At 45.1% G+C, this 22,844-nt stretch overlaps 1 protein-coding gene across 6 annotated transcripts in view; it reads right to left on the bottom strand.

Moving 5' to 3' along the window:
* The window catches only part of LOC143816127 (multidrug and toxin extrusion protein 2-like), a 372,861-nt gene extending 351,002 nt beyond the window's left edge, over window positions 1-21,859 (bottom strand). For all 6 annotated transcript variants that reach the window (XM_077296137.1, XM_077296136.1, XM_077296138.1 and 3 more), the window contains exons 1-2: window positions 21,734-21,859; window positions 20,721-20,920 (exon numbers count right to left, since the gene is read on the bottom strand). In XM_077296137.1, the coding sequence (XP_077152252.1) occupies window positions 20,721-20,864 (144 nt within the window). In that variant the 5' untranslated portion in view covers window positions 20,865-20,920; window positions 21,734-21,859. The remainder of the gene's footprint in view (window positions 1-20,720; window positions 20,921-21,733) is intronic.
* Between the last annotated feature and the right edge of the window lie 985 nt (window positions 21,860-22,844).

Here is a 22,844-nt window from a genome sequence, read left to right as displayed (position 1 = left end):
CCTATTGATATCTGATTGCTCAATTACTGTAAAATGTGAATGTTGTATAAAATCTAAAGCTACAAGAGTATGTATACCTAAAGAGAATGAGACAAAAATCACAAGACCACTTGATTTGGTACACACTGATGTATGTGGACCCATGAAAGTGACCACATCAGTTATATGGTGACCTTCATAGATGACTACTCAAGATGCACAGTCACATACTTGACAAAGAACAAAAGTGAAGTTTTTGAAAAATTAGAAGACTATGTGACAAAGTCAAATAACAAGTTTCAGAGGAAGCCAATCATCATCAGAAGTGATAATGAAGGTGAATTTACCAAACACCAAATAGAAAACTACTTAAGACAGAATGGAATAGAGCATCAAAAGACTGTTCCATACACACCTGAACAGTACAGGGTAGTGGAAAGGAAAAACAGAACTCTGACTGAAATGATAAGATGTATGATAACAGACTCCAAATTACCAGAGAAATACTGGGGTGAAGCAGCAATGACAGCTACATGAAAATGAAAAAAAAAAACAATATGTACTGTGGCAAGGTAGGAAACCAAGTGTGAATCATTTAAGAGTTTTTGGTTGCAAATAGTGTTGAGCATTCCGATACCGCAAGTATCGGGTATCGGCCGATATTTGCTGTATCGGAATTCCGATACCGAGATCCGATACTTTTGTGGTATCGGGTATCGGTATCGAAACAACATTAATGTAAAAATGTGTAAAAGAGAGAATTAAAATAAAAAATATTGCTATACTCACCTCTCCGACGCAGCCTGCACCTTACCGAGGGAAGCGGCAGCGTTCTTTGTTTAAAATTCGCGCTTTTCTTTCCTTACGTGAAGTCCCGGCTTTGTGATTGGTTGCGTCGCAGTCACATGGGCGACGCAACCAATCACAGCAAGCCGTGACGTAATTTCAGGTCCTTAAGGATTTTAAAATTACGTCCCGGCTTTGTGATTGGTTGCGTCGCAGTCACATGGGCGACGCAACCAATCACAAGCCGTGACATCACGGGAGGCTGGACACGCGCGCATTTTAAAATGCGCGCTTGTCCAGCCTCCCGTGACGTCCCGGCTTGTGATTGGTTGCGTCGCGATCAACCAATCACAAGCCGGGAGGCTGGACACGCGCACATTTTAAAATGCGCGCTTGTCCAGCCTCCCGTGACGTCCCGGCTTGTGATTGGTTGTGTCGCGATCAACCAATCACAAGCCGGGAGGCTGGACAAGCGCGCATTTTAAAATGCGCGCGTGTCCAGCCTCCCAGCTTGTGATTGGTTGACCGCGAAGCAACCAATCACAAGCCGGGACGTCACGGGAGGTTGGACAAGCGCGCATTTTAAAATGCGCGCGTGTCCAGCCTCCCGGCTTGTGATTGGTTGACCGCGACGCAACCAATCACAAGCCGGGACGTCACGGGAGGTTGGACAAGCGCGCATTTTAAAATGCGCGCGTGTCCAGCCTCCCGGCTTGTGATTGGTTGACCGCGACGCAACCAATCACAAAGCCGGGACGTAATTTTAAAATCCTGAAGGACCTGAAATTACGTCACGGCTTGCTGTGATTGGTTGCGTCGCCCATGTGACTGCGACGCAACCAATCACAACGCCGGAACGTAATTTTAAAATCCTGAAGGACCTGAAATTACGTCACGGCTTGCTGTGATTGGTTGCGTCCCGGCCACATGGGCGGCACGCGACCAATCACAAGCCGGGACTTCACGTAAAGGAAAGAAAAGCGCGAATTTTAAACAAAGAACGCTGCCGCTTCCCTCGGTAAGGTGCAGGCTGCGTCGGAGAGGTGAGTATAGCAATATTTTTTATTTTAATTCTTTCTTTTACACATTAATATGGTTCCCAGGGCCTGAAGGAGAGTTTCCTCTCCTTCTGACCCTGGGAACCATCAGGGATACCGTCCGATACATGAGTCCCATTGACTTGTATTGGTATCGGGTATCGGTATCGGATTGGATCCGATACTTTGCCGGTATCGGCCGATACTTTCCGATACCGATACTTTCAAGTATCGGACGGTATCGCTCAACACTAGTTGCAAAGCTTTTGTTCTTATTCCAGAAGAATAACTCTCCAAACTTCAAAACAGCCATTGAAGGAATATTTGTCGGATATAGTGACAATTGCAAAGGATACAGAATCCTAGATCCCAAGACCGAAAGAATCACAGTGAGTAAGGCTGGTTTCAGACTTGCGTAAGGGAGGGCTGCGGATGGCAGCATACCTCCTCCCTTCTTCCTCCCTGAAACCCCGCCTACACTCTGCCTACGCTCCACCTACTTCTCCTTGCATCCTGCGGTGCCCTGCATACCTATCTTTAACATTAGGTCCGCATGCGCCATTTGGATGCTGTGCCTAACGCAACATGTTGCATTTTGTTGTGGTTGGCGCAGCGTCAAAATGGCGCATGCGGAGGCATCCACATACAGCGCATGTCCCTGCGTACCCAATGTTAAAGATAGGTACACAGGGCACCGCAGGATGCAAGGACAAGTAGGCGGAGCATAGGCGGGGTTTCAGGGAGGAAGAAGGGAGGAAGTATGCTGCCATCCGCAGCCCTCCCTTACGCCAGTCAGAAACCAGCCTAACAGTGTAACATTCATTGAAGATCTAAATGATGACATAATGACATCATTGGAAACATAAAATGAGAGAAACGACAGTGATATAACAGCAGGAACATCTGATGAGAAAGAAGTGGAAATCTATGAAAATCAAATAACTGAAAGTCAAGAGATACAGCTCTATACAAACACAGAACCAAGATGCTCAATAAGAGAAAACAAGGGGAGACCACCTAAACGTCTTTCATACAAGGCAAGTACAAATAAAATTTATGAACCTACATCTTGGGAGGACATATCTCAACTTTCAGAAGAAGAGACCAACAAATGGATAAAGGCTGCAGAAACAGAAATAAAATCCATGCATGATTCAAAGACATGGGCACTGACAAAAACTACCAAAAGAAAAAAAAGGCTATAGGATGTAAATGGGTTTTTAAAGTAAAATACAAATCAGACGGGAAAGCTGATCGATACCGAGCAAGACTCGCAACTAAAGGCTATTCTCAGAAATATGGAGAAGACTATGATGAGACATTAGCTCCAGTTATCAAACACACCACAATCAGAACTTTGTTGCAGTTACAGCAACGAAACAAATGCAGTTGAAACATCTGGATGTAAAGGCAGCATTTCTGAATGGAGACTTAACAGAAGACATTTACATGGAACAACCCCCAGGATTCAAGGATAAAAGGAAATCAAACATGGTTTGTAAGCTACGGAAAAGTATATATGGTTTAAAACAAGCCGCTAAAGCGTGCAATGATAAAATCACAGAAGTACTCATAAATGAACATTTTCAAAGAAGCAAAGCGGATCCTTGTCTATATACAAAGTGACTGACAGACAGATGGATCTATGTGCTGAAATATGTGGAAGATATTTTAGTTTGTTTTGAAAAAGAAAGGGATGTAGTGAAAACTTTGGATCAACGCTTTGAGATCAAAGATCTGGGAAATGTGAAACAGTACCAAGGAACTCAGATAGAAAGAGAAGAAGACCGGAGTTTACTTCTTAATCAAAATCACATGATTCAAGACATAATCGAAACATTTGGATTAAAAGATGCAAAACCACTAAAGTCTCCAATGGAAACCAACTATCTGAAGGAAATAAATAGTGAACAGAATTTGTTACCAAAGCCAAGCAAAATGGATGTGATTGCAGTGAAGAGAGTAATCCGTTATTTGAAAGGGACTAGCAGTGTTAAACTGAAACTATCTGCAAGTTAAAAATGCATTTTAAAAAGGATACTTTGATGCAGACTGGGCTGGAGATCCAATTGACAGGAAATCTACCAGTGGCTATCTTTTCTTACTCTCAGGCGGACGAATTAGTTGGACTAGTAAGAAACAATCTATAGTAACACTGTTGTCGACATAAGAAGAATATGTCGCCGCAGCACATGCCAGTCAAGAAGTTCTATGGTTAAGACAACTGCTAACAGACTTAGGACAATTGGGACCAACAAAGATGTATGAGGACAATCAAGGATGTCTAGTTCTTGCTCAGATGGAAAGAGTTAATCCAAGAACTAAACACATTGATGTAAAGTTTCACTTCTTGAGAGATCACCAGGAACAAGGAATCTTTAATTTTGAGTACTGCCCAACTAAAGATATGACACCAGATATTTTCACAAAGGCATTGAATGCTGAAAGACAACAGACACTGATGAAGAAATTAGGCTTAACTGAATAAGTCCTTACTGTTGAGAAAAGGTGTTAGCAGATATACAACAGATACAGACTTATTTGTGTGCAGGAGGAGTTTACAGTTTCTGACAGTGGATGGCGATTTTGTTACTGTTATATGCTTGGTTGAATGTGATGCATGTACTTGTTGTACTTTGGTTTCCCTTTCTCTCTGGTAAAAGTTCCTTTAGACTTCCTGTTATGCTGTAATAAGAAGCTGATGCATGTACCTCATGTTCTGTGTAGATAAAAGTTGAATTACCCCATAAAATCTACTCTCACAAGTTTCTTCTGCGACCAAACTATGCAACATAACTTCCATATGTAGTTAATCATATTTCATAGAGTTCATAGAAGGAAGTGGAAAGTACTTTTTTCCATGTAAAAATAGCAGCTTTAACTGTTCGTGAATCAAAGGATTGCACATTTCCACCTATTCTAGCATATCACCATAGTGTCTGAGGTCAGAGTGGAGGCTGTATTATCACACTGTGCGTCTCCTGGTAAATGGCAACCATGTGCTTACTTTTCAAAGAAACTGTCACCAGCTGAGAGAAATTATGACATTTGTAATAAGGAACTCTTAGCTATCAAATGGGCTTTTGAGGAGTGGCACCATTTTTTGGAGGGAGCAGTTAACCCAGTGATGGTTATCACGGATCATAAAAATCTGATATACTTGGAATTGGTGAAAAGTCTAACACCTCGACAGTCTGGATGGGCATTATTCTTTAACAGGTTTAACTTTTTTGTTATTTATAGGACAGGAAACAAAAATGTTAAGATGGATGCCTTATCCTGTTGCTTTCCTGGGGGAGGAGATAAGTGCAAACCGGTACCTATTCTTGAAAAAAGTGTGGTAATGGCGTCTATATGCTCTGATCTGGAAAGAGAGGTTGTTGATGCTCAGAGGAACGCCCCTGTTGTCTGTCCACTTGGTAAACTGTTTGTTCCGGTAAAAAAGTTGACCATATCCAACAGGAAATGATCTCCCAATCCCCTCATACCATGCACTGTCCTCCCTCCCCCACTGCATCTAGCTCACTCTTTGACTTTAAATCAGTCACGGAAGAAGAAGTGATCAGGCTCCTTGCATCTTCTCGGCTGACCACTTGCACCAGTGACCCCATTCCCTCATATCTCCTCCAGTCCCTTTCCCCTGCTGTCACCCCTCACCTAACAAAAATATTCAACCTCTCTCTCTCTTCCGGTATCTTTCCCTCCTCATTTAAGCATGTCATCCTACATCCATTACTTCAAAAAACCATCCCTCAACCAAAACTGTGCCACTAACTATAGACCTGTCTCTAATCTTCCCTTCATCTCTAAACTCCTGGAACGCCTGGTCCACTCAAGTCTTATCCGCTATCTCTCAGATAACTCTCTTCTTGACCCTCTACAATCCAGTTTCCGCTCTTTACACTCTACTGAAACTGCCCTTACTAAAGTCTCTAATGATGTACTAACAGCTAAATCTAATGGTTATTGCTCCCTGCTAATTCTCTTGGATCTCTCTGCAGCATTTGACACTGTGGATCATCAGCTCCTCCTCACTATGCCCCGCTCCATTGGCCTCAAGGACACCGTTCTCTCCTGGTTCTCCTCCTATCTCTCTGACCGCGCCTTCACTGTATCTTTTGCTGACTCCTCCTTCTCTCATCTTCCCCTTAGGGTACCGTCACACAGTGGCATTTTTATCGCTACGACGGCACGATTCGTGACGTTCTAGCGATATAGTTACGATCTCGCAGTGTCTGACACGCTACTGCGATCAGGCACCCAGCTGAGAATCGTACCTCGTAGCACATCGTTTGAAACTTTCTTTCGTCGCTGGATCTCCCGCTGTCATCGCTGGATCGTTGTGTGTGACAGCGATCCAGCGATGCGTACGCTGGTAACCAGGGTAAACATCGGGTAACTAAGCGCAGGGCCGCGCTTAGTAACCCGATGTTTACCGTGGTTACCAGCGTAAAAGTAAAAAAAAACAAACCGTACATACTCACATCTGATGTCCGTCAGGTCCCTTGCCGTCTGCTTTCCGCTCTGACTGTCTGCCGGCCGGAAAGTGAGAGCAGATCACAGCGGTGACGTCGCCGCTGCGCTCTGCTCTCACTGTACGGCCGGATCTCAGTCAGAGCAGGAAGCAGACGGCAAGGGACCTGACGGACATCAGATGGTGAGTATGTACGGTTTGTTTTTTTTTACTTTTACGCTGGTAACCACGGTAAACATCGGGTTACTAAGCGCGGCCCTGCGCTTAGTAACCCGATGTTTACCCCGGTTACCCGGGGACTTCGGCATCGCTCCAGCGCCGTGATTGCAACGTGTGACCGCAGTCTACGACGCTGGAGCGATAATCATACGATGCTACGACGTCACGAATCGTGTCGTCGTAGCGATGTAAACGGTACTGTGTGACGGTACCCTTACTGTTGGAGTTCATCAAGGATCAGATCTAGGCCCCCTCCTCTTCTCTTTGTATACTACCCCTATTGGTCAAACAATCAGTAGATTTGGTTTCCAGTACCATCTTTATGCTGATGACACCCAATTAACACTCTTCTTCTGATATCACACCTGCCTTTTTAGATAACACCAGTGATTGTCTTAGGGCCCCTTCACACTGTGCAATCAAAGTCTGAACGAGCGTTCGATTTGTGACGTTTATCCGTCCTCGTTCCGAGGTTGCAAAGTGTGACATGGCGTTACGATTTGCGACGCAGCCCAGCATCGTACGATGTGAAAGAAAGAGCAGAACTTTCTTTCGTCGTAAATGTCTCGCTGTGGCGGTCGAAATTGTAGTATGTGACGGCGGTCATACGAGCTCGTAATGCGACTACGTGGGTTGGGCTTCCGCATACCTGTCTCCTGATTGGGCGTGACGTTTTAGCACGCCCATGCTGGTAATACGTCACGCTCGGAGTCGTAGGACTATGGCGGTGTGAAGGGTAGCGCACGATTGCGACGCGTGACGTTCACATCGCAACTACGTCAGAAAAAGCGTTAACATCGTAGAGTGTGACCGCTGGCTACGAGCTCGTACTGCGATGTCGAATATGACGCAAATGCGTCGTAATCGTAGCAGAATCGACCAGTGTGAAGGGGCCCTTACTGCTGTCTCCAACATCATGTCCTCCCTCTATCTGAAACTGAACCTGTCAAAATCTGAACTCCTCATGTTTCCTCCCACTACTAATGTGCCTATGCCCGACATTGCCATTTCTGTGTGTGGTTCCTCCATTACTCCCCAGCAACACACCCGCTGTCTTGGGGTCATACTTGATTCCAAGCTTTCATTCATCACATCCGATCACTGGCTCGCTCTTGTTATCTGTACCTCAAAAACATTTCTATAATTCGACCCTTTCTTACTTTCGACTCTGCAAAAACTCTCACTGTTTCACTTATTCATTCTCGTTTGGACTATTGCAACTCTCAACTAATCGGTCTCCCTCTTACCAAACTCTCCCCGCTCCAATCTGTCTTGAATGCTGCAGCCAGGATCATATTCCTCACCAATCGTTACACTGATTGCTCTGCCTATTGCCAGTGATTACACTGATTACCCATACACTCCAGAATCCAGTACAAACCTACTACCCTCATCCACAAAGCACTCCATGGCTCAACACCAATCTACATCTCCTCCCTGGTCTCAGCCTACCACTCTACCCGTGCCCTTTGTTCTGCTAATGACCTGAGGTTAGCATCCTCAATAATCAGAACCTCCAACTCCCACCTCCAAGACTTTTCACATGATGCGCCCATTCTTTGGAATGCACTACCCACGTTAATACTATTAATCCTCAATCCACACAGTTTTAAGAGTGCCCTAAAAGCGCATTTATTCAGACTGGCCTACCGACTCAGTGCATTAACTAGCTATCCCTGTGTGGCCCATTCAAAATTTTTACCATAACCAGGTTCCTCGCATCATGTTCTCACATGCTTTATGCATTTAATAGCCCTCTGTGTCTGTACTGTTACCTTAAACACGGTCCAACCACTTGGCCTGAATGAGAATAATAGTTTTGCCCCATTTCTCTGATCATTTGTATATATTTGTGCCTTGTTAATTATGTTTTTAAATTTTTGCATTAATAATATTATCACTTGTCTGTAACTTCTTTTCTTTGGAGCTTTTAGGAGAGTATTGAATAGCTGTGCGTCAGCACAGACAATATAGATTTCTATATTAATATATTTGTGATTTGATATGAATGATCATCTTTTATATTTGTTATTTCAGTGGAAGGTTTTTAACAGTATGGTCATTGTACACCTTTATGAAAATAGATGAGAGGATATAATGAAGCCTTCACTTGGACCATGAAGATCTATAAAGGATGTTACTATTTGTATATTATATATTTATTCATTCACCCTATTGTATTTATTATATATATATATATATATATATATATATATATATATATATATATATATATATAATGGTGTTATTTTGTGTGTGAAGTTATTACATATGTGGAATATATTATTTATGTAGCCTGGGCATTATATACATTTTTACATGAGGTTGGATATCACCCTATGTTACTTTTTTCACCAGGGCACACAAGAACGTTAGTTGTATGTTGATACAGTATATAATTTTTGATCTGGTCTTGTTGGGCTGACTGTGGTGCGCGCGTTGTGGCAGGGGTTGCCTGGGCATCCCGCGTCTGGCGGCGTCTTTCCAGTCTCAATAGCAATTAGTTGCTGTGGCGACTAGACGCGCCTGGCTCGGCCGCTGCACTTCGTGCGCCAATGTACTTTCGGTCCCGCAAGTCTCCTGACTCTTAATGTATGATTTATCTTTTGTCATGCATTATATTGTTGTTGGTCATGGCAACATACCCCCTGTGGTTACACGATCCGCCCTGTTTTAGATATGTTGGTAGCTGTTGCAATCTGTGCCTTAGTTTGCGCCTCATTTTGCTCCCAATCTTTTAAGTTCATTGCTCTTTATTTATATTATACCAACACATTTAGAATGGGGATGACATATTGGAATAGATGTCTCTATGTTTGCCAATAAGAACGTTACCTGTGCGGTTTAATTTTTGGTTTTGTGTAGTTTCTTAATTTTGCTGCCATGGCAACTTTTTGCATTTGGCCTGGATCTGTCTATAATGGGTGCATTATGCACCATTAGGTCTCCAGTCATACAATCTTATGGCACCTTAATTAAAACCTATACATTTCCGCACATGATGGTGATGTCTATGTTGAGCTACAGGAGCATATTCCTTTGGTTACCATGGTGACATTCTGCGCTTTGTTTTAGACCTACTTCCGTTCATGTGCAGTTTCCTGGCCTATACTTACGTAGCTACGGAGTGATACGCCTTTTATATATGCAATGGTATTTATGTGCCAGTTTATTTATAACATGGCACTACATTCATAGATTGATTCTATTGCTATATACTAATATTTTTATGGCAATGTAAGTACTTTCATTTTGGCAAAGTGACACTCGTGTAGTACTTCCGGTCATACTCAGTCCAGAAGCATCTATCACAGATAGAAGGATTAGGGTTTTATGCTTTGAACATGCGCATTCGTATCATATATCTGGCTTGGCAGAGCAGGACGGCACTCATGGTCATGCGCAATAGAGGCTTTGTTTGTTCTTTTTATTGGTTTACGTTCAACACACCTTGTTTTTCTATTGGTTGGATGTTCTATTTATACTTACCTCTCTCCTAATGGCACCACCCCCTGACAAAGGCAACATGCCGAAACACGCGTCGGGTGTTGGACGCTATTCCAGGAGACCAGGTATATACTATACTGCTCTGTAAGTATCTTATTACACTTCATTTCTTTGATTTTGAGGTTAGAATCTAAAGTATGTAGCTTACAGTTATACTATTGCCCAGGTCTAACTAATATGTATGTGGAGACACTGACTCCTACTGGCGGTTTGGCAAATTGCACTCTTGATGAAATTTTATATATGCACTTTATAAAGTCTGGTATTAATCTTTTATAGTTTCATGCACATTATTGTTAGCACTATATGTACACTATAAATATATTATTTACACATCTATAAGCCAATTATTGATGTCAGTGTATTCTATAATGAATGGTATACTGGATTTGCTTGAGTCTTTATATTAATATACAGAAAGTGTTTTTACAAATTTTATTATATGTACTGTATGGATCTTTTTGATCTCATTGTTTTAAGCTATTAATTAATAAAAATATGATATTAATGGTCATAACAGAGTTTGGACTTTTTTGGCGGTTTTTTATCTGTTTTCTTGGGGTGATTGCTTGCATTACCGGCTGTCCTTCCAGCTAATTGGATTTACCTCCTAATAAATTATATATTTGATACACACGGGTATATATATATATATATATTTATATATTAGGTAATTAATTATTTTTTTTTGGAGGTATCCCTGATTCGTGCTAATTATTGTTACATACTTAGGCTGATAACCAGTTCATGCCGCTTTACATGAACACGATTCTTACACTTTGGCTGGTCCGAACAACTAAACCAATTGTTACTACCCACCTCTCGTGTCTCCCCTTTTCCTCACAGATTTTAAGCTTGCGAGCAGGGCCCTCATTCCTCTTGGTGTCTGTTTTGATCTATGTGTTTATTGTTATGCTGTGTGCAACATATAATCCCTTAAAAAATATAAACTTTTAATGAAAATTGGTTAAAAAAACAATTTTTTGCGTGAACCTTGCTGTCTAATCAGCTGTGTGGCCCCTCTGATAGTGTTTGCAAGTCCTGTTAAAATTGTGAAGGGACTATTATCTTTATTCAATCGCTATAGTTCTTATAGGATTCATTAGTCAAATCAATCATATTGACTTTTTGTGGAAGCCCTATTTAAATGTAAAAAATCATACATCCAATCTATATGGTCCCAACAGGATATGTTTGTTAATTTAACCTGACTATTGCAGGGAGATTGTTATTTTTGTTTCTATTATATGAGGGTGCAAAACACTTCAAATAACCTGCTCTTTGTAAATTGATAAGTATTATCCCTTCATCTCTTTTATTGCTCATTGTTTTCCAACCTTTAGCATAATAGTATTTACTAGGGCTAGTCATGGACAGCCGTCGTGGAGTGGGGGCGCCAAACAATCGTACCTAATAGGGTGCCAACCCCCACTGCTAAGAAGGGATAGCAGGCAAGTGTAGGGAATTGGCAGGTTATTGTAATAAGACCTATATCTTAATGAATTTATTGTTATGTCTGCACTGGGAAGGTATTTTTAACCAATTTTCATTAAAAGTTTATATTTTTTAAGGGATTATATGTTACACACTTGATTTTTTCTCCCTTTACCTTATAATATAATTTTTGTATTGGTTTATTGTTATGCTGTAATGTCTATTGTATGTACAAGTCTCCTCTAAAATGTAAAGTGCTGCGGAATATGTCAGCGATATAGATATAAAATTATTATTATTATTATTATTATTAATAATCTCCATCTTAGAGTCCTCAGTGAACATCATGATACTGTGTTGTCTGGAAATCCTGGGAATAAAGCCACCGCGGATTTCGTTACTCTGCGTTTTTGGTAGCCAGGTGCTCATAAGGATATCCGGGAGTATGTAGCCACCTGCAGTGTCTGTGCGCCTTCTAAGAACTCTCATACTCGTCTGTCTGGGGCTCTCCAACCATTGGAGATTCCCAGCAGACCTTGGACTCATTTGTCAGTTGATTTTATCACGGACCTACCCGTGGTGGACAGATTCAGTAAAATGTCTCATTTTATTGCTTTACCCGTTTTGCCTAATGCCAAATCCTTTGCACAAATTTTTGCAAATTAGACTGCATGGAATTCTTACCAATATTGTTTCTGATTGAGGGGTGCAGTTTGTCTCCAAATTTTGGGGGGAATTGCACGCACCTGGGGATCCATTTGTTTTTTTCTTCTGCTTTTCACCCGCAGTCTAACGGGCAGACTGATAGGGTTAACCTGAATTTAGAGACGTATGTCAGATGTTTTGTGTCTGAGGACTGGGTTACCTACTAACCGAGGAACATTAAGCTGAAGGTTCCATCTTGGAAACTGGGTCCCAGGTTTATCGGTCCTTATAAGATCTTAGCCATCGTCAATCACATAGCATTCTGCCTTACTTTACCATCTACCTTTAGGATCCATAATGTTTTTCATCATTCGCTTCTCAAGAAATAAGTGGCATCTGCAGTACCATCACCCGACAGCTGTGTCGGGACAGTAACGTGGAAGCCCCCTATATTTCCTTTAACAGATGATGGACCTGAGTAAGGACTTGCGTTTTTTGTGGATTGAGTTGAAGCTTTTATTTGGAACATTTTATATAACGTTAGGGATCACATTTATCCGGCTCTATACACTGATCACTTACTTTAGGGTTTCCATCTAAATCTCTGAGTGACGTGATTCAGATGATACCCCCAAGGGATCCATTCACAATAGTGAAGCAGCAGAGTTATGCTGGACTCCATCAGGCCTTTGTTCAGTGGAGTCCTTATTTTCAGAGGTTCAGAAAACTGGTGGACTGTGCTTTTATGTATGACTAAATAGACAGACACCACCGGATCACAGGTCCTGTAGCATCCACTGTGCCTTCATCTGCCTCATTATAGGGAATCTTCTGCCGGGGGTTCTGTCTGAATCATTTATTTCAGAGATTTACACAGAAACCACGGTGTAAGCGCAAAGCGCAGGATAAATGTGCACCAAGCTTTACTGTGATCTTTGGGAGGCAGAATGAAAAAATCAACAGCAGGAGAAGAATTGATTTTATTTATTTTTTACACCGTTTCTTGTGCGGTATAAGTGATGAGGCGACTTTATTCTTTGGGTTGGTGCGATTACAGCGATACCAGATTTATATCGGGTTTTTATGTTTGGCTGCTGACACTAAAAAACACTTTTTATTGCAAAATCAAGTTTTTGCATCATCATATTTTGAGAGCTATAATTCTTCCATATTTTGGCCGACAGAGTCATGTGAAGTCTTGTTTTTGCGGGTCGGGCTGACATTTTTATTGGTACCACTTTTGGTCACATTACATTTTTTGATCGCTTTCTATTCTTATTTTTGGGGGACAGAATGATCAAACACCAAGAATTCTGGAATTGTTTTTAGTTTTTTTTATTGCCTTTCCGCGTGTGGTAAAAATGATAAGGCAGTTTTTTTCTTCGGATCAGTACTATTACAGTGATACCGTATTTACCGTATTTTCCGGCGTATAAGACGACTGGGCGTATAAGACGACCCCCCAACTTTTCCAGTTAAAATATAAAATCTTCTTAAAAGTCGGGGGCCTTCTTATACGCCGTATGTCGTCTTATAGGGCTGGTGACTAATGTGCCTTTTGGGTGGGAGTGGTCCCGATGACGACGAGGGGGCGTCTCACAGGAAAGTGTGAGTGGACTATCCCCCATTACATCATCGTAGCGCTGAAGCGTGGGGTCTCTGCTGGGAGCGGCGGCGGCTCCTCTTTGTGCCGCGTGGGTGCTGTGGGGCGGCGGCTCCTCTTCTGCAGTGTGGGGCCTCTGTGCTGTGGGGCGGCGGCGGTGTATTTTCATGCAGTCAGTCGGGGCTCCTCCGGCATCTTCTTAAAGCCCGGAGGCCCCGCCGGCAGCTGCATTGCTGCGATGCGGTGGCCTCCGGGAAAATGGCCGCTGGGGGCGGCGCATGTGCAGTGCCCCAGAGTCCTGGTCGTTGCAGTACTGTGGCTCCGCCGCTAAGGGGGGCTATGGTACGTCTGATGGCACTGAAGGAGTTCATCTGACCAGGTATCACATACACCAATACATTTCACAGTCGGACCTCCAGGGGGAGCTAAGGGTGCTATTTATTAGGCCACTCCTCACCGTGCGGGTAAACTGGGGGTCAGGCAGGAAGTTAGTGAAGAAAGCTGACTGGGTTGGAACCAGGCAACACCTTCTGGCAGGGGGTGTTGTGGGGAAGATTCGGTAGGGTCCCTGTCAGGTTTGGGACCCTGACAGAGGCCTGGCAACAAGAAAGAACGTCACGGGACCGTGCCTGCTCAGCATAGCGGCGGTGCCCTAAGAAAGGATCAGAAGCGAGATATATTGTGCTGAGTGAGAAACGAGATCAAAGCAAGAAGGAGAATACCAGTAGGAGTCGTGCTTTAAGACCGAGGCAACATCCTACTGAGGCGCACAACCGGCGGCCGGAACGCCGAGGAAGTATTCATATATCTAGCTCCAAGCAATACTTCAAACCAGCGGCACAACAGTCAGTCACAGGCGGGCTGTCTCACCTAAATCACCTATGCAGACTTGGGGGGCAACCTGTGGAGAGGGGCGACTCTAGGGTCCCGGAAGAGCTCCGAGCCTACCCGTCATATGGGTGCGTCCCAACCATAACACCGAGAGGGACGGAGGATTAGCATGACATCATCTAATCGAGTTGTTGTGAGGGAACACGAGAAACAGACACAACAGTTGTGGGGACTATCCCGTAAGCACAGCAGGGGAGGACCACAACACATAGCGCTAGCAGGAAGGCACAGATTTCCACCTGCAAAGAGAACTCTGGAGGTGCCATCGGACCGGCTGGACTTGCGCAGCCTGGTGAACCGTAGTCCGGACTGAGGACCCAGAGACCTTCAGTAAAGAGGTAAAGAGACTGCAACCTGGTGTCCTCGTTATTTACTGCACCGCACCACCACCACTATCTACATCTATCACTGTACGCCCCTCAGCAGGGTCACGGACCGGGTCTAGCCACCGTGACAACCCCAGAGCAGAGACTCAGAGGCCCGGTACCGGGTACCCCTCGGCCCTGCGGCAGTGGGGGCGCTACAACTTGGCGTCACGAACAGGATCTACTTAAGCCTGAAGAATCAGGTCATGTGTGCCTTGGAACTGTGATTTATTGTGCTTGGACTGTACTTTATTGCAAAGACTGTGTGTTGCCATTTACCGCCAAAAGTTCCCGCCAAAAGCCGCCGCCATTGCAGAGCCACAGGGAGCACAGAGGAAGAAGGGCGTGCCATGGGAGGAGACTACCAAAGCGGCGCCAGAAGTAGTGACTGCCCCCTCCGACTCCTGCTGCGAGAGGACGACCTACCCAGCAGCAGAGGAGAGCCGCCCCCTGATTTGCAACGGCGGGAACGAGGTGAAGAAGAAGCTCAACCTCGGAGAAATGGTGGAGCCAGGTGCATGCGTTGCCGCCGAATGTCAGACAGCGACGATGAGCAGCAAGTGCCCGAGCAACGGCGAGGTGATCCCGGCTTGCCCTCATCCATCAGAGACGGATTCGCGTCCACCGCCAGTGGAGGAGCCGAGTCTACCTATCCCAGCCACGGAGCCATGGAGGGCGGAGCCACGTCAAGAGGCCGCTCCGGAAGAGCCGCGGTCCGGGCTGCAGCCGATTCCAGTGTCCTCGTCAACGGAACAGATCGACATCGGTGGAATCACATCAGGCGCAGGTATGGACGGCACCCCTACTCCCCCGGCCGATTCTGCTCTCCCGACCGATCCGGCTTCCCTGACCGATCCCGCTCCGGTGACCGTTCCTCACCCCAGCAACAATAACCGTTTCCTCTCAGTGGAGCGGGTAGTCCTCACCCCCGACGCGATGGGGAAGCTGGTACCCCCACTGCCGACTAAGATGGGGGAACCCATAGATGTAGGCCCGGACGGGGTGATCCTCTGGTGGGACACCCCCTGGAACGAGCCGTATGGAGCTCCGGGGGAGAGCCTCACCCTTGCGGTACTTACCTGGGAACAGTATAAGCAATGTTTAATCCAACACTGGAAAGATCGGGACGAGACCGAACAACATGATACACAACGTAGGAAGTCTGCGCACGGCAGGAGAGACGTGGTAAAGCGGGGAACTGTGCTGGCCTACTACCCGAAGAGGGGATGGGGCTCCATACAGGAACCGGGACTACCAACTGATGTCTTTGTTACTAGTTACAACGTGAGAACCCCCTGCTGTAGCCGAGATGGGGATCCATTGCAAAGAGGGGATCAGGTGACCTACACCCGTCATCGGAACGCGCAAGGATGGTGCGCTCGGAATGTCCGCCGATGTGAACCTGAGGGAGCGCCGCCTGTTGCCCCGATCATGATTGATCCAGATTTGCCAGATCTTGTTACTATCACCACTGTACGCCTTGTAGCGGCTACTGAACTTGCAAGCAGGGTTAGCCTTCAAATCCAGACGCCGGGTGATCTGATTGCATCGGCCGGGGATCAGAGGCCAACCCTTGCACCACAAGAGTAAGATCTTAAAACTCTGAATATGTAAATAGTTCTTCAAACTGTTTGTTTCTGCTATGTTGCTGCTAAACCCGTCCAGGGTTAACTCTTAAAGGGATCCCTTTGTTGACCCGGGATCCCTATTGCTCTTTGTTTGTTTTTCTACCTTTTGTTCCGTTACTAAGAAACTGCTGAATCATGAACAATGCATGATACGAACTCCTTGTACATAGTTTGCACCTTCTTAAAGGTGCTCCTTACTGGTTTTACATAAAAGAAGGACTCTTTGCGAAGATACCATTCTTGGAATTTGTACTGGAGTCCTAGCTGCATACGGACTTGCAGCTTGAGAAGCTGCGCTACCTCATAAAGACTTGGTCTCCTCTTAAAGGGGATGTTCACGCGTTGCACTTAGGAATGGTATTGCCTTGAGACCGCTAGAGGGCAATAATGTCTTAGAAGAAAGAAAGTAATAATGTTGATATGTAAACGTTAAATGTAACCAACTAGTTAATTGTGAAAAGTGTTTGATAATGTTGATGGAAGAATGAGGACAGAAAGTGAACCCGGACGGGGTTAGTTGGTGAGTCCTCCTAGGAGCCATATAGAGATGGCCTGTTGATCCTAAACTGAAGGAAAAATGATATGTTCTACACTGTGTATAGTGGTGGAAGGGCAGTAGGCCCGGGCTGAACGGGGCGGTCCTGCAAAGAAAGGAGAGGCAGTAGGTCTGGAGCCGTTAGGACAGGCGGTCCTGCAGACGTAAAGTAGGACAATGTAGCAACGTTGCTCAGCCTTATAATGTGTTATAAGAAGGTCTTTAGTGGATTCAGAGTGTACGTCCTTAAAGGCAATGTTAAATTATTGTTCAAAGATTTGCACTAAGTAGAATACCCGGTTGGGTGAGAAAAGTTATTTATACTAAGTTATTCAAAGTATTTAACCATGTTTGTAACGTTCAAGTGTCCTCACCTCCCATAAAGGGAAGCTCTGTTCAAGTATGCTTATTGTTATTGCACTCACAAAAATTGTATGTCTTTTTGCTGACATGTATTGTTGTTTTCTTCCCAGTCCCGGAGTACTGGATTTAACCGGGGGGGAGTGCAGCGCCCCAGAGTCCTGGTCGTTGCAGTACTGTGGCTCCGCCGCGAAGGGGGGCTATGGTACGTCTGATGGCACTGAAGGAGTTCATCTGACCAGGTATCACATACACCAATACATTTCACAGTCGGGCCTCCAGGGGGAGCTAAGGGTGCTATTTAATAAGGCCACTCCTCACCGTGCGGGTAAACTGGGGGTCAGGCAGGAAGTTAGTGAAGAAAGCTGACTGGGTTGGAACCAGGCAACACCTTCTGGCAGGGGGTGTTGTGGGGAAGATTCGGTAGGGTCCCTGTCAGGTTTGGGACCCTGACAGAGGCCTGGCAACAAGAAAGAACGTCACGGGACCGTGCCTGCTCAGCATAGCGGTGGTGCCCTAAGAAAGGATCAGAAGCGAGATATATTGTGCTGAGTGAGAAACGAGATCAAAGCAAGAAGGAGAATACCAGTAGGAGTCGTGCTGTAAGACCAAGGCAACATCCTACTGAGGCGCACAACCGGCGGCCGGAACGCCGAGGAAGTATTCATATATCTAGCTCCAAGCAATACTTCAAACCAGCGGCAGGACAGTCAGTCACAGGCGGGCTGTCTCACCTAAATCACCTATGCAGACTTGGGGGGCAACCTGTGGAGAGGGGCGACTCTAGGGTCCCGGAAGAGCTCCGAGCCTACCCGTCATACGGGTGCGTCCCAACCATAACACCGGGAGGGACGGAGGATTAGCAGGACATCATCTAATCGAGTTGTTGTGAGGGAACACGAGAAACAGACACAACAGTTGTGGGGACTATCCCGTAAGCACAGCAGGGGAGGACCACAACACATAGCGCTAGCAGGAAGGCACAGATTTCCACCTGCAAGGAGAACTCTGGAGGTGCCATCGGACCGGCCGGACTTGCGCAGCCTGGTGAACCGTATTCCGGACTGAGGACCCAGAGACCTTCAGTAAAGAGGTAAAGAGACTGCAACCTGGTGTCCTCGTTATTTACTGCACCGCACCACCACCACTATCTACATCTATCACTGTACGCCCCTCAGCAGGGTCACGGACCGGGTCTAGCCACCGTGACAACCCCAGAGCAGAGACTCAGAGGCCCGGTACCGGGTACCCCTCGGCCCTGCGGCAGTGGGGGCGCTACACATGCTTAGATTCAGATCTCGTCCTGAGATCTCGGGAGACGAGATCTGAATCTGAGCAGCGGCCATTTTCCCGGAGGCAGCTCCATTGCTGCGATGTGGTGGCCTCCGGGAAAATGGCCGCTGGGGGCGGCGCATGCTCAGATTCAGATCTCGTCCCGAGATCTCGGGAGACGAGATCTGAATCTGAGCAGCGGCCATTTTCCCGGAGGCCACCGCATCATAGCAATGGAGCTGCCAGCGGGGCCTCCGGGCTTTAAGGAGATGCCGGAGGAGCCCCGACTGACTGCATGAAGATACGCCGCCACCGCCCCACAGCACAGAGGCCCCACACTGCAGAAGAGGAGCTGCCGCCCCACAGCACAGCACCCACGCGGCACAAAGAGGAGCAGCAGCCGCCGCTCCCAGCACAGAGACCCCACGCTGCAGCGCTACGATGAGGTAATGGGGGATACTCCACGCACTTTCCTTTGAGACGCCCCCTCGTCGTCATCAGGACCACTCCCCCCCCCACCCACCATATACACCCGGCGTACAAGACGATACCCGGCGTATAAGAGGACCCCCGACATTTAAGAAGATTTTCAGGGGTTAAAAAGTCCTCTTATACGCCGGAAAATACGGTATATCTTTTTTGTGTTTTGCCGCTTTTTCACAATGAAAACTATTTTACAGAAAAAATAATTGTTTTTGTATCTCTTTATTCCGAGAGCTATAATTTTTATTTTTTCACTGTTAGAGCTGTCTGGCAGCTTGTTTTTTGCTGTACAATCTTGCATTTTCATCACAACAATTTTGATTTTGATTTGACTTTTTGATCGCATTTTATTCTACTTTTTGTTTTTTTTTGCGGTGTGCACTGAAGGAGTTAACAAGTGTGACAGTTTTATAGGTCGGCTTGTTCCAGACGCGGCGATACCAAATATGTGTGCTTTTTTGTTTTTACATAAACATAATAAATATATGTATTTATTGGTTTAATTATTTTTTTTTGTGTGATTTTTTTTAATAGTTTTAAAATATATTTTTTTACTTAGATCCTGTATGGGACTTCAATTTTATTTGGCTAATCACTGGTCTCATGCAATGCAATGCAATACAAAAAGGTATTGCATTGTATGAGACCTGACAGTGTTACCCTGTCAGATCGCTTGCTAGACTCAGCCGCTGGCAAGCCACCGTAACAGGCAGACCTGGAAGTCATCACATGACCTCCGACTGCTGGGACAATGCGGGATCCCCCGTGATGAGATGAGATGTGGCGTCGGAGAGGTGAGTATAGCAGTGGTCTCCCTCTGCTATCTTCTAATTGCCACGATCGTGGCAGCTAGAAGATCTCAAAGGTTTAATATAATTGGGACCTGATCTAATCAGGTCCTGATGATGTCACCTGTCAGAGCAATCCCTCTGCCCAGGAATCGCAGCGTGTGCAGGACCCTGGGAGTCCAGAGCGCTGCAAGACCACCGACCGCTTATAAATGTCAGCGCTGCACGTAGCCCAGCTGGCGCCTACGTTTATGTACCATGGGCAGTCGGGAAGTGGTTAATGATGCTAGTCTTAAACGAATTTGCTAGATATCCTTATACAGGGTTTGTTACTTTTTTATACTTAAATAATAAATAGTGATTTTACCTAAAGATCCTGACGCTGGAATCCACCATTGCTTTTCACTGTGACACTGCCAGTCTTTATGCTGCAGACCTTTACATGGGTGAGCTAATAGTTTTTCTTTCTTGACTAACCATTATATATATTGCATTTATAAAATACCTGCTATCCTGACACTACAGTGATAGGAAAAATACAATACTAGCAAATAATACAATTAAATTACATTTAATAGAAGTAACTCTTTATATTTCCAAAATTCGATTTCTATACGGTCTATAAGTTAGTTGATATGATGACCCTTCAAAACTGTGAATATTTATTTCTGCATGACTACTTATGCATACAAAGTATGTGAAATCAGTACTTACAACAGGTATGGCCAACGCAAGCATATCTTTTGCTTCATTACAAAATCCATCAATAGTCAAATAATGTAAGAGTTTCTTAAATCCCTTTGGATTGCCTGAAAGCGGCGAGGTCTCACGAGGTTCATCCTTCTCCCTTGCCATCATAGCTGACTGTACATGTGAAAAGTCATGAGACTGGTGTTGCAACTATGTTGTGTTAACTAATGAAGAGAAAAAGAATGGGGAAAACCATAAAACTCACAAAACAGCTCTTCACTGTAAGTAGGTGTAGTTGATACAGTATGCTTTAAGCAAATACTTTAGTGGAAGTAAAACCTGCTGAAACCTGAAGACTGATCACAAACATTACTGCTAACATGCTGTAATGTGGAACATTTATTATTTACCTTTTTATGTGTAAATTTTGGATTTTTTTAATTGTCATAAAACAAATCTATTACACAGGAAGCCATGACACTAATGCAAACTAAACTCCAATTAAAACATATTGCAGTACTGATGTATTCTTAGGCTATGTTCGCATCATGTTTTAGCCACATGTCACTGACTCCATCGGGGTCACATCTGAATACCTGAAAAACAAAATTTGAACTCATCTGACAACGGGGCGATTGACTTTTCAAGATGCAAACGGATTCATTTTGTGCTCAGTCTGACATAATTTTTTGCATTATACACCTACTGAAGGTGGGCACCAAAATGTTGTTAAGGAAAAGGATGTCTGATAGAACACAAAGTGACCCCATTTTCTTCATTAAAGTCAATGACTCCATTGGTGGCTACACCTGAGTCTCGTTTTTCAGGGCTTCAGACGTAGGTGCTGAAGGGGCCATTGACATGTTTCTAAAACATGATGTGAACTTAGCCTTATGTGTCTATAGTCCATAACTTGGTCAAAATGTTTAAGATAAATAATTTGGAAAAGTTTAAAGAAGCACTCCTGTCAAAAGTTTTATTCCCTAAACCTTTCTAAATTTGTCTGCAATGTAGTATAGTTGTATTAAAATACTTACCGATCATCGTCTTCCCTGGTTTCCAGTACCCCTTCAGTCCTCATCTTGGTCAAATGACTGCTCCTCTCCTTTACTCGCTCACACAGGGACCACAGGGAAAATGACAAAGTAAGTATTTTAATACAAGAGAAAATAACGCACACTATGGCGCTCGCCACCAGGGAGACAGGAGGAGTGGGCAGTGGAGTGGAATAGAATGAAAAAACCCCCCTAGCTGCTGGAACCACACAGGATCTGTGCCTATCCTGGGATTGAAATGTAGGTACTAAATAATCGCAATGCGAATACAGTGGCCCGCGCTCAGGGGTGTGTGTATTATAGTAAAAGATTGTAGGCGGCTAACACAAGTATACAATGAATGATACTTGGATCGCTACAATGGTATACAATATATGGTGCTTAAATCACTAATTAAATGCTTAGACCTGCTGTAGAAAGCATATGAGTCAATATATCATAAATGTATTTATGCCCGTATCGGCTATGTAGAAGTTGCTTACTGTGATTGCTGCGCTGTTCCAGTGTCCTGAGTAGACCCCGGCCTGGAGTTCGCTGTGAGATAAGATGCGGCGTCTGTGCAGGGCGGGGGGGGGGGGTTTTGGTGGAGAAGGAATCGGCAGCTGTAGCGGTACCTGGGAGCCCCGGCCGAGGCGTCCCTGGTAACCGCGAGGAGAAAAAAATGGCCGCTAGCGCCGGCTCGCTGGTGCCTGCAGAGTGACGTCACTATGGTACGGAGCGGCGCTGGAGCCAAAAAGGTGGCGACAAACCAACGCGTTTCGAAGGTGCTCGGCCTTCTTCGTCAGAACCCTGACGAAGAAGGCCGAGCACCTTCGAAACGCGTTGGTTTGTCGCCACCTTTTTGGCTCCAGCGCCGCTCCGTACCATAGTGACGTCACTCTGCAGGCACCAGCGAGCCGGCGCTAGCGGCCATTTTTTTCTCCTCGCGGTTACCAGGGACGCCTCGGCCGGGGCTCCCAGGTACCGCTACAGCTGCCGATTCCTTCTCCACCAAAACCCCCCCCCCCCGCCCTGCACAGACGCCGCATCTTATCTCACAGCGAACTCCAGGCCGGGGTCTACTCAGGACACTGGAACAGCGCAGCAATCACAG

This window comes from Ranitomeya variabilis, chromosome 3 (genome assembly GCF_051348905.1).
Source record: "Ranitomeya variabilis isolate aRanVar5 chromosome 3, aRanVar5.hap1, whole genome shotgun sequence".
Taxonomy (NCBI): domain Eukaryota; kingdom Metazoa; phylum Chordata; class Amphibia; order Anura; family Dendrobatidae; genus Ranitomeya; species Ranitomeya variabilis.
This window is presented reverse-complemented; position numbering and strand designations above follow the sequence as displayed.